The sequence below is a fragment of the Lagopus leucura genome, unplaced genomic scaffold, assembly GCF_019238085.1.
Source record: "Lagopus leucura isolate 7727_CA_CO unplaced genomic scaffold, USGS_WTPT01 Super-Scaffold_100157, whole genome shotgun sequence".
Taxonomy (NCBI): Eukaryota; Metazoa; Chordata; class Aves; order Galliformes; family Phasianidae; genus Lagopus; species Lagopus leucura.
The window spans coordinates 42973817-42997389 of record NW_024962334.1 but is presented as its reverse complement, the minus strand read 5'-3'; the positions used below and the strand labels follow the sequence as shown (position 1 = coordinate 42997389).

Below are 23573 nucleotides of genomic sequence, written 5' to 3'. Positions count from 1 at the left end.
CACAACTGCAACCCCAACGCGGACACCACGCACGCGCACTCCCGCCCCTCATCCGCGCGCAGCTCAGCCCGCTCCACCTCCCGCACATGCGCACTCTCGCCTAGCCCGCCCAGCCATCTAAACCTCAGGCTGAGAGCACTGCGCGTGCGCAGCGGATGCCGTCCGCGGCTCTCGTTGACCAACCAGCGGTGCCTACCGCCCTCCCTCCATGAGAGGGAGGGACCGGTCCTCCGCCATCCCATCATGCAACGCGAGGGCGGCGGCGGCGACAGCGACGGCGGTGGCGGCCGCCATGTTGTGGTAGTTTGTTGTTCGCCGGTGGTGGCTGCGTGTCGAGGGGCCGCTGCCGGGCGCTGAATCCGGGCCCTTCCCCGTTCCCTCCTCTCCCCGCCGCTCCCGGGGGCGGCACCGGAGGCGCTGTCGGGGCCTGCCGCCGCCTGGGCACGGCGAGGAGCCATGGCTGCCGCGCTGGGAGGTGGAGCAGGTGGGTTTTGCGGCCTGCGCGGGGCCCGCCGGTGGGGCGGAAGGGAGCGGGCGCTTCTCTGTCGCGAGGGGCCGCGGTGGGAGCCCGACCCGGGGGGTGAGGGGGAGTGGCCGCGCCGTTGGCCCTGCGGCCGCCGTTCCTGCGGTGCCGGGGCTGCTGGGGCCGTTGGCTCTTTCTCCTGGGCCGCGGTTTCGTTCCGCTTCGTCCCTCGGCGCCGGTTCGAATCCCCGGGTGGAATGGAGGCGTTCTGGGGTCTGTTTACTTTTGAAGCTTCTGTTCGTTTGGTTCCATGTTCGTGCATTTACGGCGTGTGATCTGTTTGAAGAAGTGATCGCTAATCTCGGCGGTCGTTAGAGTTTTGTTTCACAGGTAACCCAGAAGCAGAGCGTCTCGCTTGGAACGTGTAAAACGAAGTCGGTGTTTGGTCGCAGGGTTCTTGGCTGCACCACTGCGCTGCTTTTAGGCTTCCACTTGCAGCATGCTAGATGATGGTTGGACCCAGTGCTGTTCTGATGGGCACATCAAGCACATCCTAAAACTATTGCTTGAGTGGTTTTTAAAGAAAAGACTGAAACACCCCATTGTGAACCATGCAAGAGGGTTTTTTAGGGAATGTGTGTATTTTAGGAGCTGTGTGCCTTACCTTCACTGGGAATAGCAGGTTAGGTAGCTCTGATCAGTCATTACTTAACACATTGGTCCTTGTTTGCATGATGGTTTGTGATATTTTCTGTGCTGTTTTTGTTGTTGGTAGCCATCACAGAGAAGAACGTGGCTTGCACTTGCTGGAGTGCTCACACTGCTACCAGTTAAGCAAACAGTGGTGAGCAAGATATATAAATGCAATCACTGAAGGCAAATGTTACAAGGAAATTCCCAAATTTAAAAATTGAAAATTTTGGGCTCGGGAGGGCAGCACCAACTGGTAATATTCTGAATATACTGAGCATTGCTGTTGAAGATGTTACATGCACTCTTTTAAGTTTTTTTACAGAAACTCTTGTGCTGTTTTCTGTGATTTGGTTACTTATAATGTGGAGGTAAATGTTTGCATTTTTGATTTGTGGGAAAGTGTTTTTGCTGGTGCTGTGAGTGAAGGGTATTTTAAAGAAACTGTCACTTTCTAATTACTTCAATTTGTGTGTTAAAACTGTTGGAAAAGTTGAATGGGCCAATAAATGGTGGTCCATGGTCCATTAAATGTGATATGTTTTCTATGGAAACAGTAGAGGTTTTAATCTGGGTGGTCACTTTGCAACACTTTATTGAATGAAAAACAGACTAGCAGAAGTGTCTATTGCATGCTTATTGTTAGTCAAGTAAAATTCCTGGTGGAAGTTCTTAAGTGCACTTCTAAACTCACTTCAAAAAGCCTGGTATTTACAGGAATGGCATACACAACTTTTCTTGATAAGAGGCTGCTATCTAAAGTCAATAGTGATATCCAATTGGGCAAAAGGCTTCCTAGGTGAAAAGACCAGGACAGTGTGGTTATTTGGCTTCAGAGCTGTTCATTACTTGATCAGGTTTCAGCTTGAGGAGTTAATGTTTTAGAATTCATTCTCAGAGTGTTTGTTTTTGACTTTAAATTGTGGCAATACAACAAAATGTTTTATTATTGTTATTATTATTATTATTTTTTAAGGATGCTTACAGATGATTAGTAAAGATGTGCAAAATAAGTATTGGAAAAATAAATGGAACTTGAGTGTGACACCGTTTTGACATAATGTTTGGCAAAGTGAAGAATTTTGTCCTTGCAGATGCAGATTGTTTGCAAGGATATGATGCGGGTCTGATAATTGAAGTACGGAACTGCTGTGTCTGCTCAACACTGTGTGTGTCGGATTGGATGGAAGGAAGGAAGTTGGTTTGTCTGTTGTGTAGATTGTGTAGAGTTGTTGGTCACTTTTTTTTTTTTTTTTTTTAAGCTCTTGGGAAACATTGGCTTGATTCATAAGGATCGAGTGCTCACGTGTGCTCTGAGATCTTACAGTTGCTTGTCAGTCTGTTGATATGGTTAAGGTGGTGATTGCCAAACTTTAGTGCAAACTTGCATGCAAAACTGGGACCAGAGCAAACATTGAATGTTACAGTATAACAACTGTACAGTATAGCTGCTGAAATTTTTTCTTGATATTTAAAATGTAGCTTTAAATTGATGGTAGTAATCTTGTTCAGGATGAGATGGTTCAGCACATTCACACTAAAACTAAGCAAGAGCACTTGTTGATCGTCTGCTCTCTGATAGCACTGGCACCTTAATGGGTAAAGCTTCTGTGTTTATGCCTGAATGAGAGTAGAGTCCTGGATGTGGTTCATTTTCTGGGTTTTGCATGCTGCTGGATGGAGTGATGCAGCTGGACACTTACACTGAAATGTATGCACTCAAACTGCAGGGTGACAGAGACCTGTATCATGAAGTATGTCTGGGCTGCTGTATCAGCTGAGGACGAGTGCCAGAAAACATTACTACAAGCATATTTACTTTCAAGCATAGCAGTTCTAAACGTATGAATGTTTTGAAAGGCTTTAAGGAAGAGCTACATTTCTCCACATATTATATCATTTAAGGTCATTATAATTATTAGCCTAACCAGAGTATCACTTGCTTTTATTATTATTGCTGTTTTTTTATTTTTTTACGAAGCTGAAGCCAAACCCAAACTTTGTTACATCAAATGCTTGACTTAAGATTTTAGGTCATATAGAACTTACAGTCTAGAATGTTAAAGATGGTTGATTGTCTCAGGCTCAGCCAAAGGGACCTCCAGACAAGTAGTGTTGCTGGTCCACCCAATGTTTGCTGGCTATGAAAGGCACTGAAGAGTTGAAGTTTCTCATTGGTGTCCAAAGCCATTTGGGAGCTGAGCTCATGTGGATTTCATTTAAGCCTTTGGCCTTCATTCACTGTTAGACATGCTTGTGAGGCAAGAAATCATGACACTTAATGTTTTTCCAAAGCAAATATATTATTAATTCCAAGCAGGCTTTGGAAACATTTTGTATGACTTGGTTTAAATGCAACCTTTTTTCTTTTTTATTTTTTTCCTCCTTTAAGATACTCCTTTCAAGCACGGATCAGGAGGAGCTTCAGTACCTGTGGCATATCACTGTTCGTTCCGTTCTTACAGCTAGCGACTTGCTTTGCGTCGCTATAAACGTGGGAAGAAATCCAGAAGCTGAGGGACACGTTGTGCAATTGCTGTGTTGTGACAGATGCTTAATCACTGAATGCTTGAGGCTTGTATGAGTAATTGTTTACCAACATGAAGATGATATGATATTTGTCTCTAAACACATAAACTAAACTGTTTGTGTTTGTGGGGTGTTTCTCCTGCATGTGTTCTCCTGTGCATAGAACAGTTGTTTGAATGAATGCAATTTTTATGATAGGGAGCTTGACTGTCATAAGTGAAGCAGGAGTCATAGTCCTTCATCACGTTTGGTTTGCATCACAAGTCAGGGGTTCGTGTTGACCTTGTAACTAATCATAACAAGAAAAGCACAAGTTTTTATTCAGGTGGTACTAATAGTACAGTTATGTTTCCACCCCATGTTTTAGGCATGGCTGTTCCTCTTGAAGCTTGCTATTCGCCTGTATCACATAGCAAGAGATGTGAAAGAAAATTCAGTAGAGGAAGGCAACAGCACTGAAGTGGTATGCTCAAGTAATGGAAATCTAGGCTATACAGTACTTGTGTTGAAACATGAAGAAAATGTTTACCAGATAAGCTTGTACACTGTTTTTGATCTTGCGACTCGTGCTTGTCAGGTTGTCATATCGAGTGTTTCGAGCACAGCACTGGGGAATGGGAGAGATCAAGATGGAGATGATTGTTTTCAGATCTAAGCATAGAGAAGCAGTGTTTTTCCATGTAGGTAATGGCTTTTCCTTTATCCCCATTTATTTATTTAAAGTAGCCTCCTTCAGTTGTGCCCAGAAGCAGTACACCTAGTTACTTTTAAAAGCCTGTTGCATAAGCAGCATGTGATAATTTTTTTTCTTTTCCGTTGACTGGATCTTCATTGCAAGTTTTAGCCTTTCTTCATCTTGTTTAGGTTAAGGAGAAATCTTTGGTGCTTTTTCAATGCCTAAAAGTAGTGGTAAATTTGGTATTTTTGGTTGTGAAATACTGAAGCGGGCCAAAGTACATGATTTTGAACTGCGAAAGAGGTTCCAGAGACCGTGCACGGAGTGTACGGGTGCTTTTGTAGCAACAACAGTGTGACCATGAAATGTTTTTCCCTGGCTGGAAGTCTTGGGTTGCAGTAACACAGTAACATATTCCATCTTAGCAACAGTTGCTATGTGTAGAACGACCTTTTTGGGCTGCCTTGGTACCATTTTGAGATATGTGGGAGCTTTGCTCTGCAGTGTTCTTGCTGATTCACCTCCCACACTTGTGAGACTTTGACTGTGTGGCTTAGGACCATTTTACATGGAAAATTATTAGTGTAAGTTTTACTGAAAGGAGGACCAGAGAGTAGGAAATACCATCAGCATAGCCAGAGGGGAAATGAGGCTTGAATTCAGTGGGTTTCTAGTGTGGGCAAATTGTTCTAATAAGGTAGGAGGAGGGGAGCAAAAGACCACTGCCACAAAAAGACAAATGAGATCAGATGTGATAAGAGGAGAAAATGAGCTGTACAACAGCTTACAGCTCTGCTCTAGCTGCACCAGGTGAAGTAGGAAGTAGTCAGACCTTTTTAGTGTAGGGGATGAAGTGTGTTTGGCAGTCTGTGCTTACTCTGGATTCCAGCTGCCCAGAGCCCTGTGAGGCAGGCAGGCCTAACAGCAGCCAGGGTTGGTCATTCTGCTGCATCCTGCAACTCTTTTGCAGCTTTGCAAATGGTGATTTTCTCAGTGCTGCCGTGAGGAATAACCAAGTATTGGCTTCTTTCTTTCATTTTTCTAAATAACTGGTCTTTCCTGTTTTGTCATTCAGTTAATGCTTTTTTTTTTTTTTTTTGGTATGTGACAGGTCTTGTTCTTTCCCTTACAGTGCTGCCTGGAAGTTAGAGGCTCTCTGTGTTTAGTGATCAACTGTCAGAATGTTCCAGTCAATACTATTAATCTACACACGCCTTGGTGAGCTTTGCCATGAACAACATGAGTTGCAACAAGGAGCCCTAGCTGTTGTGTTACATGTCTTGGCAGCAGTTGTAGTGTTCCATCCCTGATCCCTGGCTGCAGTGATATCACTGCAAGAAATAACGTCTTTCACATCCTGCAGTGGACATTTTCCTGCTTAGAGGCCCTATGTTCATGGATTTCCCTCCTTCATTTTTTTTCCTTTCCACCTTCCACATAAGATAGAATTATTCAAGTAAGAAAAAGTCTTCTGTTGCAATGTGCCCGGTGCTGATTGTTTGTCTTTCTGTAAAAGTTAATGTTTATGAGTACTTAACCATGCTTGACACAAAGATCGAATTCTTCAGGGGGAAACATCTACAAAGGTTATACGGGTTGTTGTTAACTGTTTTTGCCTGCGTGATTGGAAAACATAGCTTCAGAAACAAAACCTCCAGCCACTCTGCCAGAGATACGCTAAATATCAAGTGGCACTGCATGTGTAAGGCCTCGGTGCCCATTTCAGTGTTTGCTGTCTCAAGCCTTGAATCTGGGACTGAATAATGTTTGCAGGTCCATGGCTGGGTGGTAACCTGATTTTCTAAAGGAGATTTAAGAACTACTTTGTGTTCCGATGATGATCCATGGCAAAGTGGTATAATTTGTGGTGCTTGTTGTCAGTGTCAAATGCCAAGGGACAGATAAGTATAAAGCCTAGAAAAAAAAGCTTCCTCTCTTGCCACAAAGATCCTGGTGTTGTAAGTGTGTAATGAGATGGGAAATGATGGCAAGGAAGTGATGGGGACATCTGGAGCAGCTCTTGGAAGCTCCACTCACTGCACACACACTGACTGGGCATTGCTGAGGCTTTGGGACGCATCCTGCCACACAGCACTTGTGAAAAGAGTTTTGAAAGAGTGTAATGCAGCTTTGGATTTTGGTAGGAGTTGCTCTTCAGTAGAATGGGAGGATTTTTGAGAGGTTGGAAGAGTTGAAGTTTGTGTCAGTGACTGAATGGGGGTCCAGACATGCACTAGAAATTTGGCAGGAATTTGTTCTCATCGTTGGAAGTAATATTAAGTGGAAGCACTTTCCTGTCAGTGAGACAGAAGTATCTGGCCTAGAAAGATACTGAGTTGTAGTGAAGAGTTTTTCTTTTTTGCTGTACAGTAACATTAACAGAGAAGAAGATTTTGGCGTATAGCTTGGTGCGTGTTGTCTAGATTTAAACTTAGCTGCAGTTCAAGTCCATCTGTGTAAGAGTTGTGTGCTGGATTTCATCATGACAGAACTAAGATCTTCAAGCTGTGTTGGTTTATAATGAAATGCTCTATGCTTCTAAAGGTGGTACCTGGGACACAAAACCTCAGGTTTTTTTGCAAGGAAAACAGGCAGATCATAGAAAGAAATTGCTGACTTTGTGGTGATGATGATTGTTTTCCATTGACTTAGTCTGTGAGCATTCCTAATTTGGGTTACTGCAAACTCAGGCATATTACTTTAAACAACCTTTGTAGGTGGTTGTATCAAGTGAGTGCATTACTGCAGTTCAGCTGTAAGAACAGTGGCACTGCAGGGTATTTCTGCCTTAAAATGGCAATCCACTGTGATAATCCCTGCTGCATGGTCTTGAATGATTCTAGGGAAAACAATGTGGCAGTTCTTTTAGTGACCACAAAATTGGATAATTTGGTGTTCAAGAGGAGGATAGTCTGTGTCTGAATATCTGGCTTTTCCTTATAAGTAGGATAGGAATTGAAGGAGATTGTGGTACGTGGATGTTTGAGCAGAGAGGTGGAAGTTCGGAGTTTGTTTTAGTTGTGAAAACACAGAATATCATTTAAAATATAGCCATATCTGAGGGCAGTAAATGGAATCAAGGAGAGTTGTTTTTGTCTACTGTTTCAAAAGCAGCGAGTTGCCACACATCTTTTATTGCATTGTAATTCATACTGAGCAGTCTTATTTTCATAGTTACGTATGATAGAAAATGGGAACATCACTAAGCCAGCAGTTTTTAAAAGAAGTTTCAATTTTTAATGTTGTTTTTTTCTTTTTGATTTGTATTGGTCACTAATACTTGTATTTTGGTTATGTGAAGAAGTGAATAGATGTGGTGTTGCATGTGGTGAATGCTCACTAAAGGATGTTGGGATTGAGTTTTAAGAGGAAAGGTAGATTTGGGTTTGTGTTTTTTTTTTTTTTTTTTTTTTTTTTTTTTGGAGGCTTGTTAAGGGCAGAAAAGCAGAAAACCAGCTGATCGTTGACATTGTACTTAGACAAAGACTTGAGCACAGATTGTGCTGGAGGATGACTGGATATCTGTATGCTTAGTAACAGTGTAAGCTAATTCCAGTTCTTGTGTAGTTTGTTTTCTTTTAAACTCTGGCTGAGACAATTGAAGGGTTTTTACGCCTGACTTCCTTCGCTTCCTTCGACTTCTTGGGGTTGCCAGTGCCTTCCTGTGTTGTGCTGATGCTTGCTGCCATTTTCAGAGTACCTTTCCAGGACCCCGGTGTGGATGGATGGGTGTGATGCGCACAAGGCAAACAAAGAACTGTTGGACATCATTTCCTTGACCTCCAGTGTGCTTGAGCTTCATGAATTCCTGGGAAGCTTCTGTCTCTGAAGTGGTTGCTTTAGAAACAACCTTGAATTTCAATAAGAATTATTTCACGTAGTTGCCTTTTCTTTTGTTTTGTTTTTAAACAGATGATGACTTTGATCAATTTGATAAGCCTGGTGCAGAAAGATCTTGGAGAAGAAGAGCTGGAGATGATGAGTGGGACAGGTGAGTAGAATATTTTTATGTTCAGCTTCTGTATATTAAATGACATCGCTGTGTTTTCTGATTCTCACATTTTGTATTCTAACATTTGCAGTAGTGCACATTTAGATACTAATGAAGATGTTGGTTGTTATGCCTGTGTCAGCAGATGTTAGACTGTGCCAAATGTATACTTGCCTTGAGGAATATAGAGAGCACTATGAAGAGATGCTATTTAAAATTAGATAAGTATAAAGCGTTTGTGGTGTGTAATTAAATTTACAATTACTGTCCTGGTTTTCCTCTACATCTTTAGTAGAGTCTTAATAATTGGCTTAAACAGATTTTTTGCTAGTACTTGAATTTGGGGATTTTTAAAATAGATGTTTAAATTCTTCAAAATCCTTTGGTAACGGAGCTTACATATGACCTTCTATTGAAAAATATATGACAGCTATGAGGATTTAGAAATATGCATGAACTTGGTTATTTTTGGAGAGTGTGTGTGTGTTCTAAAAAACCTATGTCTAACTGCTGATTTGACTTGTCTGTTCTTTATGGGAGAGAACTTTTCACTTCCTGTGAAGTTGATTTTTTTTGTTATTCCTGTTTGGCAGCTGAGAGGCTTGTTCAGACTGTGCCAGTTGTCACCAGGTTTCACTGTGAAAAAGGGGAAAAAAATGAAACAAGTCTTATCTAATAATCACTCTTGTGATTGTAGTAAACAAACTTTACTGTAAGTAGTTTTCCACTGAGCTGAGCCCTGGGAGTGAACCAGCTACTCTGCATTTATTGTCATTCCTAAGGGATTAGTTAGTTTCCTCTTCCGTGCTTTCCTGCTAGGCTGAGTGAGCAGTTCTTATTGCTCTAGGAGGCAAGTAAGAATGAATAAGGAACTCAGACAATATCTTGAGTGTACAGTGTTCTGCTGTGAAGGATATTGCTGCTCTGTCATGCCAGCACAGCTGTGGGTTGGATGGTTAACTGCATCAAGGAACTGATCTGCTTTGAGAATGCAATTAAAATAACTTGTTGGAGGCAACTCGCTGTACTGTGCTGCCTCCCAGCCCCAGAAATGTGATGTCGTGTTTGAGGTAGCATGAGACACCTCAGAATTACTGAAACCAATATCATGGACAAATGTTGGTAGTAGAATATCTTTTTTTTTTCTTTTTTCCTTTTGCTGCTGACTTCATGGTAGACTTTTAGATGTTGATTGGCCCCATTTGTTTTGTAGCTCTCCTACCTTGGCTTAGAATGGCTAAATCATAGAACCGCTCAGGTTGGAAAAGACCTTACAGATCGCTGAGTCCAGTCACGACCTAACCACACTACTCTAACTATTAACAACCCTCTACTAAATCATGTCCTGAGCTACTGTTACTGTAAAAAAGTGGTTTGGAAGAGTCAAACAGTTACCCCACTGGAAGAAGTAGTGCATTGCTACGGGTAAACCCCTGGTAGCAAAGCTATTTTCATAGGACTTGAGAAAGGTTATGGAGTATTTTCACTAAGCTGAGGCTTTGAAACACAGAGTTTTAGACAAATGCTTTGTCTTTCAAATTTGCTTTCATTTTCTTCTTGATTTATTATTAGAAGTTGTATTTTATTTATTCTGTAGTAAAATTGTAAGGGAAGTGGTTTCAGGTTCAGTACTGGTGATTCATAGAATCATTATGGTTGGAAATGACCTCTAAGATCATCTAGTCCAGCCATCCACTTACCACCAACGTTGCCCACTAAACCATGTTCTGTAGTACCACGTCTCCACATTTCTTGAAAACTTCCAGGGACAGTGGCTCAAACATCTCCCTGGACAACCTGTTCCAGAGCCTGACCACTCTTTAGGAGAAGAAATTTCTCCTAATATCCAACCAGAACATCCCCTGGCACAACTTGAGGCCGTTTCCTCTTGTTCTGTTGCTGTGACACAGGAAAAGAAGCAGACCCTCACCTTACCACAGCCTCCTTTCTTGTAGCTGTAGAGGGCAGTAAGGTCCCCCCGAGTCTTTTCTTCTCCAGACTGCTCTCCAGAGTAAGCGATCCCAGTTCTCTCAGCTTTTCCTTGTAGGACTTGTGCTTCAGTCCCCTTACAGCTTTGTTGCCCTTCCCTGGATACGCTTCAGGGCCTAGATGACTTTCTTGTAGTGAGGAGCCCAAAACTGAACACAGTACATGTGGCCTTGTCGGAGCTGAGTACAGAGGGACGATCACCTTCTACCCCTGCTGGCTGCATTATTTCTCATACAAACCAGGATGGCATTGGCCTTCTTGGCCTCCTGGGCACACTGCTGGCTGATGTTCAGTTGGATGTTGACTAATACTCCCAGATACTTTTCCTCTGTGCAGCTTTCCTGCCTTCTACCAAAGCCTGCAGTGATGCATGAGGTTGTTGTGGCCAAAGTGAAGGACCCAGCACTTGGTCATGTTGAAGATCATCTCGTTGGCCTCAGCCTGGCTATCCAGCCTATCTAAGTCCCTCTGAGGGGCCTTTCTACCCCCAGGCAGGTCAGCACTTTCTCTCAACTTGGTGTCATCTTCAAACTTGCTGAAGGTGCCCTCAGTCCCATTGTCCAGGTCATCTGTATAGATACCAAACAGGACAGACCCCAACACTGGGGTTCACCACTCGTGACCAGTAACCAGCTGGATTTAACTCCATTCACCACTACTCTCTGTGCCCAGCCCTCCAACTGGTTCCTTACCCAGCAAAGTGTGTATCTGTCTAAGCCGTGGGCTGCCACCTTCCCCAGGAGAAATCTATGGGAGACAAAAAGCCAAAAGCTTTGCTGGCATATATAGAGTATGTTAGCAGCCTTTCCCTCATCCACCAGGCTGATCACCGAGTCATCTTGCTGATCATTTGAGAGAATACTTCCTACAAATTTATCTAATGGAGCATTATTTCATTTGCAAATGTTAGAATTATTAATATTTTAATACTACTTTTTCATAGATTGCAGTGCTCTCTTGTGGAAGTGTTGACTTCTGTGTTTGTCTGGGCGACTGTGAATACCTTGCTCCTGAGTATGTTATTGCCTAACATAATTGCTTGAAACTTTGTAACTGCTGGCCCTGTTCTGTATAGGACGTGGTTTACTGAAAATAATAAATGAACATGGGATTTTTTTGATTCCTCGTGCTTCGTTTTGCAACTTTTCCTTACTTTTCTGGGAGGAGGGCGAGGGGCTGATTTGTCATCCATCCACACATGCACTGCATTGCTTCTTAAGAGTCCCATCCCCCAGGCATGTAAACCAGTTTGAATTCCCAGCTCTTTCTGTTCTCAAACAGTGGAGGGTGATTACTGAGAATCAGAAGGGTTTTGTTATTTTGGAGTACAAATATCACATTGTTCTTAGAGAGTTTTTCCCATTACTTTTCTCTGGTTTTATTAACATTCTTTCCCAAAACATTTGTCCTTGCTACTGCTCATGTTTAATGGGGCATGCTCATGAAATCAGAGGCCAGAAAGGCCCATATAATCTGATGTGTTTATCACGGGCTGTTAACTTATACGTTTATCTCTAGAAGTAGCTGCAAACTTGAGTTTGGGAGAAATGTACCGTTCTGGTGCTGTTCAGTGAGACGACAAAAGTGATTTGATAGTTGATTTTTGTGGACATTTATTTCTTCTGACTCTCCTCTGGGACAGTTTCTCTGTACTGGCAAAAAATGTCTTCCATTTTGTTGTGTTTCTTTTTTGAGGGTATTTTCTCTTGCTGGTTTGGTGAGCTGAATTTATTCAGTGGGGGGAACAATGAATATTGAAGTCAAAGAAGGGCAGGTAATGAGTCTGTCTCTTCTGAGAGCAGCAAACTATTTGATTACTGTAGCCCTACTTTCTTAGAACTGCAGCATTAGCATGACTTTTGTCTTGGTGATAGTGAGGATCAGTTTCCTTTGGAACTGTCACGGGTGTGTACTTTTATTCCAGCTTAATTTGTTTTGTATGGCTTTGGTATCAGCTTGCAGCCATTTGGTTTTCTCTATTTTTCCCTGCTGACCTAAAATCTTGTAGTAGTGGTTTTGTTAGTTGCTTTAAGAAGTGAGATCTGGTAATTCTGGTTCCTCTTCCTTCTGACCTGTAACTTCAGATTTAGCTATTTAAAAGAAGCTTGAGCTATGTATGCTTTATTGTGTAGGCTTTCCACTATTTCTTTGTTTATTCAAATAGTAACCAACTTTGCTCATTTAGAAGAAGAAAAAAACAATGTAAACATAGAAAAACACTATGAACTATGACAATTTCCCAGTTGTTATGAGCTTCGTTTATGTGCTAGTGCAATTTTTTTGATTGTCATGTTATATTTAGAGTATGTTTGCAATTACTTCTATTGATCAAGTCTTTCTTAAAAAGGAAAGTAATCACATCAAAAGTTTTTTAGTGATATGTTGAATAGCCCTAAATATATTTAGACAATAAAGTCAATCTTTCATTGTTTTACAGTTCTGATCCGAACTTCTTACTAGCTTGACTTGCTTTTGTCTTTGAATGTTTGTGCAACACATGCTTGCTGTCTCTTGCAATTTGTTTGGTGCTATTTATTAAAAGCTGTCAGTGGTGGACTGTACTGCTGGGAAGTGTTTTCAAATCTCGGTGCATTTGTCAGGTTACTGGCAGCTGATTCTGTGCTGAAGAGATCAGACTTGTTTCCCTACCTTGGGTTTGGCTTTAAATTGTTCTGGAAACAATTCTGTTACAGAAAGTTTTCTGTCTCTGAAATGAAGGGCTTAAATTCTAGCTCTTCTACTCACTGAATGCGTGGTATGTCTTATGGCCTAATTTGTGCTTAATATTGCTCACAGTGATCACAGAACAGCTGCTATTAATGTTCAGTCATTCCTGGAACTGTTTGAGATCGGTAACTACGGACAAATACTGTGTGCAGATGATAACATCCTATTTAGTGCTGATATAGAAAATAATCACTTTTCTCAGAAGATTGTTTTTTATGTTTTCAGGCGCTATCTGTACACTAGCTAGGTCTTAACAAGGTTTATCTGTCAACTCTAGCAATGCTTTATGCCTTGGGATTGCCTTTAAGTCTTCCTCTGGAGCTCTAAAGAGCTCTTACACATTTACTCCAATATGACTTTGCTTTCTAGTTGCTTTGAAAGAGTGGCAAATACATTCTTTTTTTGTGGGCAGAAATACTATGAAAACTATCTTTGCTTTTGATTCTGCTCATAAGGACTGTTCTCACTTTGGGGTATTTAATTTGTATGTAATTTGATTGATTGTGGGTTTTTTTTTTTTTTTTTAAGTGGGTGTAGGTTAAAATGGATTCTGATTCTTGAGTTAGAGTTCATACATCAAATCACTGTCATCTCATTTTAGTATTAGCTCGTGCTTGTTCTAATATTGGCATTTGGCAGTAAGAAGTATTTTGTATTGAAGGGTGGGTCTCCTGGGGCTAGACAACCTTTTCACTGAGGAGAGAACAACTTGTTCTAAATCATAGGAGTGTAGTTCCTTATTGTTGCATCCTCTTTATGGCAGAGATTTTTATATGATGGAAGAAGTTTTGTGAGCCAAAACCTTGTATTTTTGTTTCCTGAATTCTTAGTCATTCCCAAAGTGGTGGAGAGCCACAGATCTGATTTCTGTAGTCCCACGGATGTCTGTTCGACCTGTCTTTATTTCCTCCTCCTGAAGCTTGGAGCTTTCACAAAATCTATAGGCCTTAATGCCTCCCAGGTTAGCTGGTTTCCAAGTGCTTTCTTCTTCAAATGCAGCTTGGATGGTGTAGCCTGGAGGCTGAGTCCTGCCTGCAGCATGGCATTGTTTCACCTGTAGCTTCTGTGGGGAAGTGGGAAGGAACAATTTGGACAGTATGCCCAAGAGGCCTTAAAAAGGAGGACCTGGAGCAGGGATCTGGCTAATCATGTCATAAAGCAATATGCTTTGCCTAGGTCTTTGTACTTTGTCATGATAGGATGGATTTGGAAAGGGATAAAGAGAAATGAAGTGTTTGCACAACAGCAGTGTTACTTTAATGTGTCTGGTTTGCGGTTACTTTTAAAATCTTTTTTTTCAACTTGCTAAATGTTTCGATGAAAGGAAAGCTTTGTGTGGAATCAGTAAAAATTCTCAAGTTACTTTCCTAAGCCATGTACCCGAAATAATGTGTCTTTCAGTTTTCTGAGGTTCAGCTTTGAAAAATGTCTTAATATTTTCCAGTGAACTTGAAGATGATTTGCTTGGAGAGGATTTGCTTGCTGGCAAAAAGGTAAGAGATGTACATTAAACGAGTTGTTATGCGTATTGAAATGTGAACTTCATTCATCTCGTTCACTGTAGTTATTTGATGTGACTTTTCATGTATCAAACATCCCCAAAGACAACCATGTTGCTCGAGTATCTGAGATCTGCTGTTTTAGCAGAGCAATCTGTGCCTGTGTCTTTTAGTGAAATGCCTCAAAGTATGATGGTTTTTAATAATTTTAAGTTTTTTTTTTTCTGAAATAGTATTTGTTCTTGAAACATACAGTTCAAAAAAGAGTTGATTCTCTAAATTGATTTATCTGAAGTTCAAATTGACTTAATTAAAAAAAAAAAAAAAAAAGCTTCCTGAAGCATTCCTGAGAATTCATTTAAACTGTCAGTTTCCTGTCTGTGTAAAGCTATTTAAAGAATACCAGTAATGTTGTGCTGCTCATTCCCAGCAGTGCTGAGGTCTGTGTGAGGTGCTCTGATTCATCCTGGGCAGTGAGAAAAGTAAAACAACAAAAGAACGTAAAAAGTCAATAGTATCTGTAGGTAGTGCTACTATTTTGTGGAGCAGGTAGGCAGAGGATTTCCCCTGCTAAGGGGAAGGAAAGGAGCAGCTAATGCTGGAGAACATAATTGAATTTACAAAATAGAACCGTATAACAGAACTGATGCCTGAAGGAGGGGATAGGATTTAATGCTTGGGAAATCAAAACTGGCTAGTTGCCCCTTGCCCCTTTATCTGCTAAATGAGTTAATTTATGAAATAGTTTTTAAAGTTATGTTTGAAGATGACTAGGCTTAAGTCACCCAGATCCGGTAGAAGTTGAGTTTTAATTGATGTGGTTTCCACACTCTAAATATTAAAAGCTAGCTTTGTGAAATTGCTCTGTCAGTAATTTCTGTTAAGATAGGAAATCCTGTTGTCTGATAGACCGGCTATCCAAAATGTTAAATGTTATCCAAATGTTAACTATATTTGTATATATACAGTAGTTAAAATGTGAGTTTGATAAAGCTGCTCACTTACTGAAATTAATCTGTGTGAATATTACCAGTATTGTATTTCTCCAGTGTTTGATGAGACTTGTGCCCTCCTTCGTTGTGTTTGCAGTTTTATGTCTTAGTGCTCAGCAGTTTGTGTGGGTATGGACTTGAGTGGTGGAGTAGTGCTAGGCTTCTTGGGGAGTTTTCCCTGAGCTGTTCAATCTAAACTTGCTTCTACTTAATCCTATCTCAGTACTTTCAGTACTATCCTTGTGTAACCTTTCTGCCCCTGTTACTTCAGAGCGATGGGAATAATGTGGATAAGCAAAGCCGTGGTTCTCTCCTTCTGGTGTGTGATTATTTAGAACAAAATAATTAAAAAATGTGTATGAAGAAAGTGAAATTATGATTGGCAAATAAGGAGTTTAGAAAAGTCACAATATTTTATAAATTTTTACTTCACTTGAAAGCAAATTATGTTGTGTCAATGTTCTTAATATCATTACATCATGTCCTCCGGCCTCCTAAGTATTTCTGCCCTTTAGAAAGAGGTGTAACTGGGTGTTTTTCTTGAGTTGCCTGATACATCAGGGTCACAAGGCAGTAAATAGGAGCACTGATGTTAACGTTTCTCTTATCCTGGTCTTTCAAATGAGTTGTCATATTTAGCTACGCATGGGAATACCTCAGTGAAAGTCTAGATAGCTGGGCAAATCTGAGTAAGGCTGTGAAATGTTTATTTACAGATTTGTTGTTTTTTTAGTGTTGTTTTTTCTTGAATTAGGTAATTTCATTGGAGATATGGTCTCAGTCTGAAATATGTTCCTCATTAAAAAATAATGCCAATGTTCAGAAGTTTAAGTAGTTTCTGTAGTTAAACTTTGTGTACTTCTTCTGTTAATGATTGACTTTTTCTGAAATCTAGAATCAATCAGACTTGTCAGATGAAGAGCTGAATGATGACCTCCTGCAGAGTGACAATGAAGAGGAACAAGAATTTCGGTATCTCTTTTCTAAAGCCTGTGTTCTGGATAACTGTGAAGTTACATGCACAACCAATATATGCAAAGTGTTAATGGCTACCACTGATGATAGCTTTAGTTTCATTATTAGCTATACTGAAATTGTTATATATTTGAAACCTACTTTTGCTTCTTAGTTACTTAATGGTGTATTATATAGTGTGTTCAGTAGCATTATTAGCAAATGAGTAAAATGATGTTTAGCTTATTTGAATAAAATTAACTTAATCAAAATCTATACTAAAAAAAATAGTAATAACTTGAAGAAATGACATCTCCTGTGCTGTTTAGGACTATCTGTGAGTCTTGCAGAACTTGTGTTCTATGCCTTGTTTCTGTTGCAGTAGACTTTCTCCTCCTGACAAGTCCTTTCACTGCCATTCTGCTTTTAAAAATGTATCTTATCCCTGAATATCTTGAGGAGTGGAGCTCCAGAGTTTATAAAGCTTCAACCGTGGCTTAAATATATGTATAGAGTACACAGCAGGAAATTTGTGTGAGGTTTTTAGGGTTAAGCAAGGATGTAGTTGTTTGGGAGCTTGAGGAGTCTGCCCTGTGAATGATGTATGTTGATACAGATCTTAAATTAGCACTTAAATTAGGTGCATTACAAATCCAAACGGCAGTCTTAATAGTGTTGTGAAAATTTTGGTTCTAATAGGCTTGCTCAATTATCTTTATCCCAAAAAGAGGCAGAGGAGTGTCTTTCCCTTTCTTTATTTGAGTAAAGGGAGAGACTGTGGGGCCAACCTTGCCACAGAGTCTCTCAAAGTTTTGGAGGTGCTGAGTCTTTTCTATCCTTACCTCTCTCCTCCTTTCTCCCCTTGTATGTGATCCTGCTGTGTATCATAGCATTGCATGTGCAATTAACTCTTAACTTTATGCAGTCCAAGGTGAATTAGTTAATATTATTTAGCCTATTAAGCCTGTACAGTAAGTCCAAAGTTCTTGAGTTCAAGCTCTCAATCGATTGCATTTGCTTCTCCTGGTTTCCTTGGATTCTTCTTCCTGATAAACCTCATTTGGGGAATGTTTACAAAATAAGTACAGCTATCAAGCAGAAAGTAATTTGCAAAACTTTGCACAACCTGTTTACAAGGATGTCTTGTAAGCAAGCCTTAATAGTTCTGAGCTGGATTGAAAGGTATTGGAAGATGCTTGTAATGCAGTATGACTGCTGTTTTTAATGACCTCTTCCTTCGGGTGCTGCTGTTCTTGATGTGTCATGCTGTGCAGGTGTATGTTCTGAATGGTTATGTTGGTGTTGCTCTGAAACCTCCTTCCTGTCTTTGGTCTGGATTAGGACATGGGGATGCCTCCCTTTGTTGGCTTGATGATGGTGAGGTAAAATATCTCTGACCATTCATCTCTGTACTGGCTGCTCTTCCTCCTTGCAGGAGTGGTCTGTTCCCTTCAGCATGGGAAATCCTTGCTGTTTCTGCTCTGTATTTCCTCCTTGCGAGCTATGGGCAGCAGGGATAGCTATGTGACTGTATTAGTGCTGAGAAAGTACCTAAGTGTAGTAGTGGAAGCAGGTTTCTGTAGAAAACTATTGCATTTTTAGCAGCTTTATTGCCAGGATATGAAAGCTTTGGTCCACTCCTCTCCCTTTGTTTCCACTGAAACTCGTCTGCCTCTATAGTTGAGAGGATAATGATAATCCTGCATAATGTCTTGGTTGTGTTAAATCTTCTCCATCTGATAGATGCAAATTGCTCAAAGCTGCCTTGATTTTTGTGCCTTCAAACTTACGAAAATGGTTGATAATAGGAATGTAATTTAAAAAGCAACAACAAAAAGCAATCTTTTTTTCCTTGTACCCAGAACCTCTCAAATCAAAGAGCTTTTTGTCCCTGCTTTTATAACTGGTCTGTGTTAATGAGTCATTCTTTTCTGTGTTGATGACACTAGCTGTGTCAAACAGTAAATTCTGAGTTTTGCTTTTCTTCCAGATAATCTTCTTGATGTTTTATTTTGCTTCTATTCCTTGTCTATACCAGTGCTGTTACTAATTTAGAATCTTAGGCATTTAGAAGACATGCATATGTATTTGTAATTTTGACAATATGTATTATATTAGAATAGTGAATCTGTCAAAAACAAACAAACAAACAAATTCATTGTAATTAAGAATGAACAATATTAATGCATACAATTGAAAAATGATTTACAGGTTTGAGAGATTGGGAAAGCAGATGCAGTTATGGTAACTTAGTGAATTTTCTGTTAGTCTTGGAATTAAAATTAAATCCAGCCTGCTTTGGTTACTGAGCAGGACTTTTGCCAGTTTGACCTGTTAAACCATCTGGCTGGTTTGATTCCCCTGGTCAAATAGCCTGCAGCTAGTGATAAGCTGCAGTACAGTATGCATTGTGAGAGCATGGCATAGAGTCAAATAGTGTGTGAGGTACAATTTTATTCATAGACTCACAAAATATGTATTATTTTGCTCAGCCTTTGTGTGCACACTTGAGGGTTTTATACTTCAGCCTTTTAATCTTTTGCCCTTACGCTGCAGTTCTCAAGGTGTCACGGTTAGCCTCAATGCTACGTCCGGCATGTTTGCATCATACGAACTCTCTGAGAGCATCAACGATCCATCAGTCGAACATGGGTCTGGGTACAACCAAGGAGAAGATGAAATTGGTTACGACAAATCTGAAGCACCTGAAGTGTATGCTTCAGAGTATTCTGAGGAAGGACATTACGAAGGCAACGATCCTGAACTGACAGAAGACCAAATAGAATATGGGGAAGAGCCTGGAGAAGATGATGAAGTGCTAGACCTTGAAATCAATGAACCCCTGGATGAATTTCCAGTGAGTTTCTTTCTATTGTATCTTCGAAGATAACATTGCTTCACGTGCATAGGGTTTCAGACTGATTTGAAAACTGTTTACCTCCCTAGGGAGGAGGGGAAATTAGACCTATTATCACTGTCTGCCAGTTTCTTTATCTAGGCTGTGACAAAGTTTGTGTTGACAGCTTGTTTGGCGGTAGGTAATGCTCCTTTGTCATGCTGGAAGGCAGTTGAGAATCATGACCTTGAGGATTGTATCCTTAAAGAAGAAAACAGCTTTGTGTGGTGGAGATACACTGCCAATTGTTAGAAGTACTTAATGCAAAAGCTTTTATCCAAGCTTTAGGCAAGATCTGATAAAGTCTTTCGAAGGTGAAAAGATTATTGACCTGCTAAAGACATCTTTAAGGTGCTAATATCCCAAAGTGATTGATGTCCTGCTTGTTCATCCTTTTTGTAACTGAGAACTGTCTAAACCTGAATAAAGAGATTGGAGGTTAGTTCAGAAAATGTCACCTGCATAATTTGGTATGTTTTAAACAGTACGTTAGAGAACAAGTGCTGGCTTTAATTGCTAGATAAATGATATAATCTTAATTAACACTGTATGTGACCAGTGAGATGTCTTAAAACGTCATCAGACTTCATGAGAGGACATTTTTGTTCTCCTTTATTGATCAGAAGTATACGGAGTTATTGAGAACTGTACAGAATGTAACTCATTCATTTGTAAATGATCTCTGTTTTCTAAGAATGTTTGTTTTTGTTGGACTAAAATCTGGTGTTAATGTGTGTATGCTGTGGGTACCTATGTCTTCTGGAAAGAAATTACTGCAATTCTTGCTTCATCAAAGGATGTAGAAGTACAGAATCAGATGGCAGCTTTATGAGATGACATTATTGGAAACAATGAAAACATTTTTTTTTTTTTTTTTAATAATATTGAAATTATGATCTAGTTAAAAGCCTAATAATTATGCCTCCTATGATCTATCACTTATAGTTGAGAATTCTGATGGATACAATTATCATCCAGTTCTGAAAATGATAACAATGCATCCAGAGCCTGTTTCTTGATGGATTTGTTTCTGTAAAGTTGGCCTGTGTCTTCACAGTTTCTTGCACTGTTGTTTTAGGATGAAGATTACATGCAGTCATACAATCAGCAAGCAATGGAAGAACAAGGAGAGTATACAGCTGATGAGGAGCTGGAAGAATCACAGACAATGACAAATGAATCTGAAGAGGTATGTCATGAATTTAATGGAAAACCAAATTGAGTTGTCTCAAAATTAGAATTGGCAGTATTGCTGGGTAAGAACCAATGCAATTCTGCCAGTGTTGAATTATTGGTGCCATTACTCTTTTTATATAAAGATGAGCTGTGATAGCATCTAATGTAATAGCACTGCTGGGTACACGGAGTGCTCTCTGCACCTTGGGCTGATAATTGTAGGAGAGTTCAAAGTGTTTGTGTTTAATCTTAGGTTCAGCATTAGAAATTTTAGAAATCCTTTGGAGTAGGAGAACAATGACAGTGCACTGTGGTTAGGCTGTTTAAAATCTCTGGTAGCAGTGGTGCATCACTTTTCAGATAGGTGATTTCCTGCTGTTAAGAGTGATGGTGGAGCTTCCTGGTATCACGTTTTGAGGATGAGTGAGAACATAATATGAATATTATGACAAAGATGAAGTCTTTGTTTTGAAAGAAGTTGTATTGGGACAGAAATTTCTGTGAAGTTCACTTTAGCTCTTTGGTTAGGAAGGGAGGGGTAAGTTCCTTCATTTGCAGGGAAGAAGCATGTGCCAAAAACTGTTCAAGTATATCTTACAGCCTGAAACACTGATATCATACTTGTTACTAATTTGCCTTCCACACCAGATGCTTGCTGCAGAGGGATTTTTTTTTCCTTTCCCCACCAGGAATCTGGTTTCATATTACTTTTATCCAGTTCTTAATTAAATAGGATTGAGTGTGATACCTGCTGAGAAGTGCAGTCAGAGTGTGTGCCCTCTGCGGAGACTGAACTCATCAGAAAATTAATTCCTCAAAGACACAGGAGCATTCTTCTCTGAGGTGCTAGCAAATGGGTGTGCTGTGGTACTCTCCAGTTGCATAAAACTTAAAATAGCATTCTTTGGTATAGGAGCAGAGATATTGAAAGACAGCCTGTAGTGTTTACTCTTCTGTGCAGGTGTGACATCCTCAACCACATATAACTTAAATATCATTTATTTCGTTTGTATTAAACTTATCCTTAAAAAAAAGCAAACAAACAACTAGTACAACACTTGAAGAACTACTTTTTCTCCATTCACTGGATAAACAGTTCTCTTGTGTTCTAAAAGCAGTCTGCACTTGTGCTATCTGCATCCAAGGGCTCTGTGAGATGGTGAGAGCACTGCGTGTTATATAAAATCAAGTACTGATTTCTCTGTCAAACTTACTGCTTAGAGAAAGCACAGCTTTGTATTTAGAATATAGGGAATATTTATTACAGAACTCTTGATTAGTTGAAATTTTTCTAGTTCAGAATTCAGTTGTTTTTATTCAAAAGGCAACATGAATGCGTTTTTAATTGACTTTTTAATAGAAGTTGTTCAACATGGAATGCAAATGTTTTGTCTGCTTCTTTATGCACTTGATCTATATTCTGACTTGATTTGCATGCTTTGCAGATTGCTACAGCTTTATTTCCAAGATAGTACTATCTTTTTATTTCTTTTCCATTCCAGGTGTGTTTTATTTACTTTTGTATGTAGGCTACCAATTGGATTCTCCCAAAGAATATACCACAAGGAGAGTGAGCCAGAGTATGCACTTCTGCATATGATACAGATGCATGTCTTTAACTACAAACATTTTTATTATTTGGATGTTATGTAATGTACAGTCCTCACTAAATCTGATAACATTCACAGCTTGCAAACGAGTAATCGTTGGCATCTCTCCTGTGGAAGACAGAGCGCAAGACTGGAGCCGTGTTAAATAAAGTACAATTTAAATAGTGTTATTTTTGAAAATTGGCATCTCGTTAATGAAAAGAGCTTGAAGTGTTTTGCAGTGCTATATCTTAAGCAATTTCCCCATTTAAAAAAAAAAAAAACAACAAAACCTTGACCAAAAAAAGCTCCCAAATAAATGAACACCGTACTGTATTGCATGAAGAATTTGTAAGTCAAGAGAAAATCCCACTGGCTGAAGGACTGAAACTCGATGGGGGAGGCTGATAAAAACAGAATTGAGGGACCTGTTGGAGTGGCACTCGAGTGGGAAGGAGTGCCAGGCTAGAACTGCTTTGAGGCATACTTTCTCACATGATATTTAATTTGAATTGGTGCCTAGAACTCGGATTTTGAAATGTGGCAACACTCTGTGGAGCTTCCTTGGAAACTACGGAAAATGGTTTTGTCCTCACTAGATAGAAAGGAAGACTTGCTGCCTAGGTGTTTCAGCAGCAAATAAATGTAGTAAAACTGTCAGTTACATGAGTTACTGTGTTCCAAATATTTTCAGAAGAATGATATCCCTAATTATTTCTAGAAAATATTCATTAAAAATGAATTAGAATTCATAATTCCATTGTCACTTTAATATTGGAACCAATCTCCTGTGGAGTCAGTGATGGAGGTTTCTCATTGCATACTTTTAAGCCATGTCTTGAGTTATGCTTGTAAAAAAAATTGGACTTAGATGGTAAATATTTCAAAAAGAAATGCTGCATACTTGTTTTCTTTCTATAAAATAGAGACATAAAAGGGAAAAAAAAAAAGCCAACATTTGTGTTTGTTGGGAGAGCGTTCATTCTATGCTTAGCTAGATCTCTAGTGTTACACTTTCGCTCAAGTTTCATGATACTGCTTATCAGCCTGGAGGAAAATGATAACAAGCTGCAAATCAGAACAGTCAGATTGTAAATATTTTTCAAAAAATACTTAGAAATTCTGAGGTTTGTTTTGTAGTCCCATTTTCCATCTGTAGGTGTCCTTGGAATTGATGTAATGCCCTCTTAACTGCTCTGTTATTTCTTGATCCCTTAGGATTGAGCAGTTGCTGCTTAGTGTTAGCAGATAAGCAGGGGCTACCAGAGGCCAGCAAAGTAATAAAAGATTCTTTTCGTTTCTAATTTTTCTTGTGGAAGAAATATGACTTAGCCTTTACAGTGCTTACCTGGTTTGTGCCTCTTGGCATTATGGCAGAAAGGTCTCCAGAACACTTCCCCGT

The 23573-nt window shown here is 39.9% G+C and overlaps 1 protein-coding gene across 4 annotated transcripts in view; it reads left to right on the top strand.

The window, feature by feature from the left end:
• The first annotated feature begins 256 nt into the window (after nt 1-256).
• RBM33 (RNA binding motif protein 33) overlaps nt 257-23573 on the top strand; it is a 92202-nt gene continuing 68885 nt past the window's right edge. For all 4 annotated transcript variants that reach the window (XM_042888163.1, XM_042888164.1, XM_042888162.1 and 1 more), the window contains exons 1-6: nt 257-484; nt 8271-8349; nt 14510-14558; nt 16452-16528; nt 19067-19367; nt 20485-20595. In XM_042888163.1, the coding sequence (XP_042744097.1) occupies nt 457-484; nt 8271-8349; nt 14510-14558; nt 16452-16528; nt 19067-19367; nt 20485-20595 (645 nt within the window). In that variant the 5' untranslated portion in view covers nt 257-456. The remainder of the gene's footprint in view (nt 485-8270; nt 8350-14509; nt 14559-16451; nt 16529-19066; nt 19368-20484; nt 20596-23573) is intronic.